General features: G+C 42.9%; 1 protein-coding gene across 1 annotated transcript; it reads right to left on the minus strand.

The window, feature by feature from the left end:
* Nucleotides 1-1,166: 1,166 nt before the first annotated feature.
* On the minus strand, nt 1,167-8,909 carry ANKRD1 (ankyrin repeat domain 1). Its single transcript, XM_067299525.1, has 9 exons — nt 8,883-8,909; nt 7,241-7,420; nt 5,247-5,384; nt 5,033-5,140; nt 4,260-4,358; nt 3,065-3,163; nt 2,799-2,897; nt 2,538-2,636; nt 1,167-1,277 (listed from the first exon to the last, which is right to left on the minus strand). The coding sequence occupies exons 1-9, from the start codon at nt 8,907-8,909 to the stop codon at nt 1,167-1,169; spliced, it is 960 nt and encodes a 319-aa protein (XP_067155626.1).
* Between the last annotated feature and the right edge of the window lie 757 nt (nt 8,910-9,666).

Below are 9,666 nucleotides of genomic sequence, written 5' to 3' on the forward strand. Positions count from 1 at the left end.
TTGCTTACAGGACTCCACTTCTTCCTTGGCTGGGGCAGTTGAAGGTCTCTTTGTGTGCTCCACAATGTAAGTACTAATTTGCTGAGAAACTAAGATTTTAAATCAAACTCAGTAATAAAACTCTAACTTTCAATTTTACTAGCTACTCAAGTACTGGCTTTCTGCTTTTGTACCTGTGTTTCTATTTAATAAAAAAGTAAGAAGAGGCATTTATCTAACAGCGTCAGGGAAGTAGCTCAAGGGCTGGTAGCTCTAGGCAGCTGAGAAATTTTCTAAAGGTGTTGTGCATCTTACAGAGGCCAAGATGTGAACCTTAGAGACAGAGCTTCTCTGTGCACGCTCACCACTGCATAATACACTCCAACAAATACAAAGAACCACTCTGTTTATTTAATCTGAAATAGATCAGTACAAAATGTACAGAAAAAGCAGTACAAATTTACAAATATACATCATCTGTTTTTGCATTCTTCAGTTATCAGACTTCATGATAGTCCAGCTTTAAGAGACCCACATCCTGATACCATCTCCTCTCACCTTCATAACATTGCATTTGAATCCAACAGTCCAAACTTAATGTAAGGACCTCTGTCCTTGAGCTCTTTACCAATCAAGATTGGCAAACCATCTGCAAACCCCATTACTCAACCGCTCCTTTAAATCCACTTGGCATCTTAGTAGACCTTCTTCCATTGCTATCTGATCTCGTCCACATATTGCCACTTGTTTAACACATTATTCTAATAGTGAGAATTCAGCAGAGACAAGGCAACAGTTACAGGTATTAGCTATTTAGAGCTATTGGAAGGCTGGAGGGAAGCTGCTAATGTAGTTGGAAGTACTGCCATCTAAGACAAAAGGATTCATTCTGCTGACAAAGATTATATTAGTTAAAACTGTAAAAAAGCAACAATAATAGGATCATTAAAAATGACTATTTTTTTAATAAATAAATAATAAATAGGAATAAATAAAGCTGTTTTTAATCCAGTGGAATTTTAACACTCAACTTGCCTTTTAAAATAATTTCTGTGCATCTTTGTTTTGCCGTTTTTCATCTCAAATAGTCCAGTACCATAAATAACTTCAGTAAAAATACTATGTTCAGGACCATTTTCCTCCAGGTTGGTAAGAAGCATTTAAAAGCAAAAAGCAGTCTTCTCTCTTCAAAACTTGTTCGGGTGGATGCTTTTGTAGGAATTGTCTTTCAGGTTGTTGAATATCTCTTTGGTGCCATTCTGCCACTGAAGCACAAGATCCATAGGGGTTTTCCCTTCCTGTTTGAAAGAGCAGAGGAAGCAAGATTTGATTTCAGCCAGTGAACACGGAGTCCTTTATTCTTTCCTAAATATTTATACAGTGCATCTGTCTGATGTGAGACCATTGCACGTGCTCCCAGTCAGACTTACTCCTGTCTCTGAGTTCAGGGTCCTGCTCTGCAGATCTAGTCCTTGTCCTGTTCAGACTGATGATGAAATTTCCCTGTGTTTCAGTGGGTCTAAGCCATATTATTAGCAAATACCATGACTAGCAGAGCTCGTGTTTCTTTTGATCCAATCTAAACTGCTTAGAAATACATTTAGATGAAACCTCAATAAACCGCTTGTCTAATTGAGAATTCAGATAAGACAGGTTATGAAACACATCTAAATTAACAGGAGCAGCTTTTGTGTGCGGATAAAGCCTGACAGAGCAGGTCCTTGGTCTTTTGGGCTGTATCTTCCATTGTTTCATATACACGTCCTGAATACCTGTACAGCTAATGCCAGGAGCGGCCTTGCGTTAGAGGGTCTGGGCAGTGAGTAGGGAGAGGGTGAAGTGTTGTGGTGACTGCTTTCTTCCTTGCCCGCTTCAGTTTTTATTCACAGAAAACACTGATTGGCATTAGTAAAAGTCACCGTCTGTCCCATGGATGTTTTGATTGGATTTGGGGGGACGGGGACTGTGATGTGCTATATTTTTACAAGTGGTTGCAGAGCTCTGGCAGCACAACTGCTGCGGGTGAAATGGCTGTGAGCAAAGTGTCAGGTGTTGGGCTTCTTAAATGAAGCTCTGCTGATCCAGGGTGATTTATTGCCCAGCCATCAGACTAATGGTTAACCAGGCATCCAGAGGTAGAGCTTGGGCTTGCCATCAGCTGCGGGCTTGCTGGCATAGCAGAAGGGAGTTTTCTGTGACAAGTGAAGATCTTTGTTGTCTCAGCAGTGGTTGAAGCCCAGGAGTTTCTCAAGGAGCAAGCACCTGCGTTTACATCTTTTTAATATCTCATATATGCAATTAAATTAGCAAGATGTGATGTTGTTTTAAATTACAGCTGCTGAGTCCTGGTGTTAGAACAAGTACCATTTTCCTTCTTCTCGCTGCCCTCCCCCAGGTTATGCTTTCTCCATACATCATCTCTGCCTTAATTTAGTTCAAAGTGGTCTCAGGGAGCCGCTTTGCAATGGTCTCTCCTGGCCTTGAAAGCTACGACACGGCTCTGAAGGGAAACTCGTTCCAAAGCATTTTGATTTCCAGTATATTTTGCCATTACTTACGCAGTTCTTTATGGTTAGATCTGCTCCATAAAGAATCAGAAGTCTAATCATTTTGTAGCGGTTCAGCCTCACGGCGTCATGCATCGGTGTGTCTCCTTCCTAGAGGCGAGAGACCCGGAGCGTGGTCAGCCCAGTCCTCCAGCACCGCGCTCCGCACCGAACGGCCCTGCCGCTAATTCTTACAGGCGAGCCGAACCGTGAAGACACGCGACAGCTCAGTGCTGCCTTCTAACTGCCAGGTGAGAAGCTGTGAGCACTTACTCTGTCTCTGGCATTGAGATCTGCTTCGCAGGCGATGAGGTGCTCCCCACAGTCGTACTGACCCGTTCGCACAGCCACGTGCAAAGGGGTGCTGAGCAGCTGCGAAACGGGAGGCGAGAGAGAGCGCTCAGTGGCGCAGAACGTGTAAAGAGAAAAATCAGAAAGGCAGACCGCTTCAGGAACGGCCACCAAAAATCAGCAATTTCGAGTAAGGGTCAGCTTTTCATCTCCAATTTAAGAAACTACTGAGTCCCCAGAGGACCTACCTTGTCTCTGGCATTTCTGTTTATTCCTTTGTCCAGTAAGAATTTCAGGACATCCAGGTTCCCCCCCCGGCATGCCCAGTGCAGGGCTGTAGATTCAAGCTACACAAGGAAAAACAAATAAAAGGTAATTTAATTCACCCTTATAAAAAAGAACAAATTTAACAATTCTGATCAAATTTCTAAATGAATGCAAAATCATTTTCATGCAATTTAACCTGATGCACTTTATTGTGTTCATTGAATTGTTTCTAGTAACAGCTTTTCTTATTTTGCCCTAATTCCTTTAGTACTGCCAGTTTCTCGCTCTTCACAGTCACTGCATATTGCTCTTAAAGACAGAGAATCTTGGCTGTGAGAAGGGGTATATTTTGTCCATTCTGAGAACTTAGAAGTCATCTTTGGAGAGCTGGGTGTGATTTTTATGGCCAATATGTGCTATTTTATATTTTTTATTTTTATTTGATGCCTTTTGGATTCCAAAACACATAGAAAATGATGATCAAGGGAAAGAATAGTTCTCTTTTTCAGACTCTCAGAGGCTCCCAGTATTTGATTTCTCTCCACTAAGCTCTGTTGCAAGGGGTGGAATTTCCCTTGCAGATCTTGCTCTGCTCGTCATTCCTCATGTTTCTTATGCTACCCACAACCACTGCAGGGTTAAGCAAGGGGGGATGAGGCTGGCTGGTTCCAACTGTGTAGTAAAGGGACAAAATGCTGGGAGCGGAGAAGGAAGAAAACAGCTGCAGAAGCTGTTCATATTCAGCTACCCCCATGGCCAGCATTCCAGAAGAGCAGAGGTCTCTCCTGAGCTCAGTGTTGAAATCCTGACGGAGAATGTGTATATTGCGCTGAGCCCTCGATAAAGGCGTGGGACAGTGGTATCTCCACCACCTGCTAGCAGTCTGAAGTGGTAGCCTGACCTCAGCTTTCTTATCCTTCTTTAGGCTTTGCTGTTTGTGGCAATCTACTGGCCGATACGCTCCTCCGCTTCCTGTGTTTTCCAGCAACCATTTTGGGAAAGCGAGGCAGACACCCCCTCTTGAAACCTCTTCACCAGTGTATTTTAAGGATAAACTTACAAGACATTTTAACTAACAGAGGCCTTTTGATGTTCTTCGCTGTTATGTGCATCGTTTTGGCAGAGTTAGGAAACAATGAACAATTTTTTGAAAGAAATGTAAGTGAATGTGCATACCATATCTTGCAGTTCAAGCTGGGCTCCGGCTTCCACTAACTTTTTCACCACCTCTAGATGTCCTTCAGAGCATGCCCTGTGCAGTGCTGTGCGCTTGTACTGTCAATTAAAACATTGCAAAGTCAGATATTAAATGTAGCACAAAGAGATCTCTTTAAATCTTTTCTCCCTGCCTACCTGGGATGATGGCAAACACATATACTTTATGCTGATTCATTTTCCAGAGCTAATACTTTTGAGACCTGAAATCTGCAAAATTTTAATGGCATCCTAATAGCAGAGAGCTGCCTACCCAGCATTTTAAAGGGCAGGCGGAATATCTGCAGTATGACATTGAAACTTAAAATGGTGCCTGTTGAGTTCCTCCATCCAACATACTATGCTGCATTTTGCAAAGGCAGCCTGTGCTCTATGGAGTTTGAGAACAGGCAGCATCACTCTTTTGTAGTTCTGCAGAAAAAAATCCTTGTCTGTGCATCTGTAGCACTGGAAGACTACCTGTTACAGGCAGCAGGGTCTCCCAGTCCCTGACATCTTTCTTTTAAATATGAAGATTCTTTAGCGATAATGTTACTTTGAAGGGTCCCAGTGGCCCCTCTATCACTGGAAAATGTAGTACGTCAGACTCCTGATGTTTACTTTCTTACGCTCCCCCGCCCCCTTTTCTTTGCCTCAAAAGTGTGGAAGCTACAAAACCTAGTGGTAAAAGTTATTTTTGCTCTCTAATAATCTCTCTTCTATAGTAGGCTTTGAAGTAAGAAGAAATATTGTACCTCATCACAGACGTCTGGATCCCCTTTGTCTGACAAGTATTTTTCGATTACTGGCAGCTTGTTCTCCAACGCAGCCCTAAAGAATGTAGGTATATCCACTGGTCCTGTCTGGTGGAGAGAAATACGCAGAAGGTAAATGCATGTGGCAGCTCTACAGTGCTGCAAAACCCCATCGGTCCTTTCACAGAAGAAAACGCTTCATAGTAGGACTTACAATAACTTCTGGTTCAGGTTCCTTTAAAACGGGGGCTTTCACTTTCTTACATTTTTTCTTCTTCTTCAGCTGAATAATTTTTTCAAGATCCTCCAAGTTTTCAAGTTTTGACCTCTCCTGTAATTTTTTCTTCTTGAGCTGAAACAGAGCAGGGAAGGCAGCAAGTTGAGCGGCGGTGTAAACCCATCTCCCTTTCAGGGTGGTAGGACATGGCATGCTGTTCTTCAACTGAGTTCAGCTAGGTTAAGACTGGATGAACTTTGAACTAAGTTGCCTTTTTTTAACAACTAGGACTAATTAAGCATTATAATATGTTACTAAGGGTGTAAGAAAATCTACATCATCTTTAGTTTTTCATACACCGTTGGCCCCCTTTCTATATGCTGTCTCTCTCTTCAGCCATATGTTGTGGGATAGCATAATTTTTCTGCGTTATGCCAGGAGTTGGAGCAGCACCACAGTCCCTTCTGGCTCAACAATTTAAGAAATCTTGTGGTCATCTTATGAGAGCTGGGAAGCCCCTGCAGTTTTTACTGACTTCCACCAAGCATCCACTTTTAGGATGTAGTCTGCCTGATTATTTTAACTTAATCCTCTTTGATGAAAAAAATACAGTTAAGTGAATTGCAAGGTTTATACTGATTTTAGCATTTCATTCAGGAAGTGTTACATTTTGGGAAGCTATAAAGATTGTCTCCAGTATCCTTGAGAGGGCAGTTCAGTAAATGTTTAAGACTTCTTCAAGCCTGCTTGTAAAAAGCATCACTGCATGAAGTCAGTATGGGGCACTGCTAACATCAGGGACAAATGTGTTGCCCGAATTAAGGGCCAAGATCTCAAATGCCATGAGGTGTCCTTGGGTCCATGACTTCAGAAGGGTGACCTGCAGAACAAGGAGTAACTCAGGGTGAAGACAAGTGACAAATTCTCCCACGGTGTCTTTAAGGGTAAATATACTGGTGAAACCCTGCCATATAGTATATTTCTTTCAGCTGAATTCTTATTCAAGTCAGTTCCACCTCTCCTTTTTTACTGTTCTCTTCATTAAGATCATTGAGTTAATGGAAAATATTCTGTTGGCTTGGGTGGGCTTTCCATCAACTGGAAATTCCAAGAACTGTTAGGACAATGTGGTTGTTTTGCACAGAGAAACTCAAAAAATTCTGTAGCAAGTAATGATCTGCAAGTTGAAGGTGAAGGTCAGTAGTTGTATTTATTTTACTTAATATTTTTGAGGCTCACCTTTTCACCCTTCTTTTTCAGACCAAAGCCTTATTCCCCTTGCTAGTTAAACTTCATTCTCATATTGCTTTAAGTTCTGAGGCCAGCTGGTTGCTAATTCACCAAAGGATGTAAAATGTTACAGATACTTTATTTTGGGGAAAAAGAATCAGTTTGGGGGGATATGGGATGAATTGTCATGCTACAGAAATTCAAAATGGTACTCTTCTGTAGACCAGTATCACTTTCATTCTTTTTTTTTTTTTCCAAATGTGCTAGTAAGTACACTGCAGTGTTTTCATAAAAAGAATATTTTTATGGTAAGTAGGGCTTCTGGCTTCAGAAATGCACTCTTACCTCCTTGGTGGAAAGCAAAGCAGTGCCAGTTTGCGAGAGCTGTCTGGGGTGAGCTATGTTTGGTGGCAGTCATTAGGTGTGCCAGCTGAAGGTGTCTTAGTGGCTATGTTCGTTCCCCCTTACTGACAGCTGGCAGAGGGGACCGGGAGGCAGAGAGCCCGCGGGGCTTGGGGCAGACCTCACTGGGCAGTTGTGGCTCCTGCCTGGAGCCACCGCCTGTGGGAGCCAGCAGATCCCTGCCTCCGCCTTCGATGGGCATCAGACCAAGTACTTATTTGGTAGCGACCTCCCAAGGGCTCGTTTATCCAGCTCACAAGGCATGTATCTCTTAATTAGAAAGAGACAAGACTCCTAGGGCTGCTGGACAAAGTATGCACAGGACACCAAAAAAAGGAGCACAAACCCTAAGAGCTTACCTCTGCCTCTAGCTTCTTCTCCTTCTCATAGGCCAGATCTCCTCGGGTCAGTAAGTGTCCGGAGACTGTCTTTAGATCCTCCTGCTTCTCTAATCTTACCGCAGCTTCGTACTCTCCATTTTTGAAGTCCTCGGGGAGGAAACTGCCAGTCTCTTTATCATCAGTTTTCTTCCCGGTCACCTGCAAAAGCAAATGCGATATAATATAAGCAGCAGTTTCATGACTGAAGTAGCCACCTCCTGGGAACATGGAATACCTAGGAGCTAATTGCATGTCTTTTTTTTTTTTAAGTGTCCTGCTCTAGGAGTGTGTGATAGACAGAGTGCAGACCTCACTCAGCTGGTGCCTGGGTTAACCGTGCACGTGAACGGCCAGAGCAATCTCCCTTGCAGGGAGCTCTTCCACCTCCACAGAGCAACCCCCCGTTGGCATCTCGAGGGTTTGGATCAAGATCTGTGGCTGTAAAAGGCTCTGGTGGGAAGAGCCACCCTGAGCAGTGCTCTGTGAGCAAGCAGAGTGAGAGGAGAGGCCACCCCCCTTGGGACCTTACACTTACAGTGAAACACAGTGCAACTAAATCAGGTTGCTGAGTAATTTCAAGGCTGATCTTACCCATTGCTGTCAATACCAAAGTCCCCATTTATAGCACTTAGCAAGATAGTGTAAGGTGGTTCCTGTGCACAAGCTGTAGGATGCTTGATTGTTTGTGTTGCCAGTTTTGAATAGTTTTGGGAAATATGCTTGATTAAGTATGTTCAAAGAGATCACATGTTAAACTTAGTGGAGGCTGTGGCATGTTTTGAGAGTGGTTCAGTAAATTCATGTGATCTAGACTGACTTTTCATTCAATCACCCTTGTAAAATTTTGTTTGTCATAGAGTTTAACACTAGAGAAATTGGCAGGGCCTTGCCAAAAGAGTTTAACGCTAGAAGAAAAGGCAGAGCCTTGCCAAGGAATTTAAGGCAGCATTATCTAGTTAGGCTTTATGGCAGTTTCATCTTAACTTATTCATCTGGAAGGAAAAGGAGTTTCTGTATAATATTCCAGTGTTGTAGTGGATTGCCCTTTTCTGTTGGTCAAATCAAGAGTACTTTGTCTGAACTCTACAATGGAGTGCCTCATCACTTGTGATTTGATTTAGACGTTATTTTTCAAAGGCTTGTTACACCATGAAAATCAGTGAGTGCAGGAGCTGTTAGTAGTGCTTAATGTTGGTTTAAAAGCGGAAAGAAAAAAGTTTGGTTTCCCTGTATTGATATCTCCTCCTAATCCCTTACTGGACTGGAATTACTCTGTGTGATCATAAACATAATAGCCTTTAAAAAAGTCAAAATCAAAGTCAAAAGAAAATACACAGCTAAGTTTTGGTCAGTCTGTTCCTCCTGGTGAAATATCTGGTGATGCAAAACCCGTACAGCTATGTAGTTGTACCAGTGGTGAGTCCCCTTTGCAGGGAAGGTTAAAGTGAGAACATTTTAGCATAATGTGTTATAACATATACAGTTTTGTACCTAGAGCACAGCATTGATGGTCACCCTCTAAATCATCTCAATGATCCACAAAGGTTGTCTCTTTCTGACTGGTACAACACAGTCTAGAAGGAAAAGTAATTATGAATAAATGAAAGAAGATTGTACCTACCAGCTCTTCGACTTTCATCATCATCATATCTGCCAGTGGTTGAGGTTGTACTCTTGTGTGGATGAAGCTCCCAAGGGCTCAGGTAAGCTCTGCAGGGGCCACCACGCTAGCTTAGCTTATATATCTTTGGGAGAACTTTGCCTGAATGAGATAATCTTCCAACCTGGGAATTCAAGTATGCTGCTGGGGTTTGCCAGCTAGGAGGTAGGTTCACACTCATTCCAGACATGTTAACTAGCCAGATCTGGTGTCGCGGGAGAGGGGGGCGTCAGCCGGGGGGATGGTCCAGTCTCTCTGTCTCACCGCCCCGCGTGTGTGAATCGGAATGAAATGTGAGATCATCGTTCCTTCGGCAGTGACTGAACAGCTCAGCAATGTTAGTCATGCTGTGTCCCCGGTGCCCACTAGGACAGCTGTCTGTTGATACAGCGTTATAACGGCTTTTCTTTCCCCCCCCCCCCCCTTTTAACTGACTTTCGGCTGACTGGAATACACTGGAAAGGGTAAGTTGCTTATGTACAATACCTGCAGTAATATTTTCCTGATAAGTGGATGACGACCCTTTAAGTTTTGGGAAGCCATTCTTTTCATTGCTGTTTATTCTTGGATGGTAAACAGTTTTAGGGGAAAGGGTTTTTCTCATCATGATGGCACTCTCCTATATTTGTTGGAAGGAATTCTCTGAAGGGATTACTGAGCCAGAATGATGTCTCTGCTGCTAAAAGGGCCTATGACATGATAAGTTACAATCAGTGAAAGATCTCAAAACAGCAAGCTTTGCATT

The sequence above is a fragment of the Apteryx mantelli genome, chromosome 7, assembly GCF_036417845.1.
Source record: "Apteryx mantelli isolate bAptMan1 chromosome 7, bAptMan1.hap1, whole genome shotgun sequence".
Lineage (NCBI taxonomy): Eukaryota > Metazoa > Chordata > Aves > Apterygiformes > Apterygidae > Apteryx > Apteryx mantelli.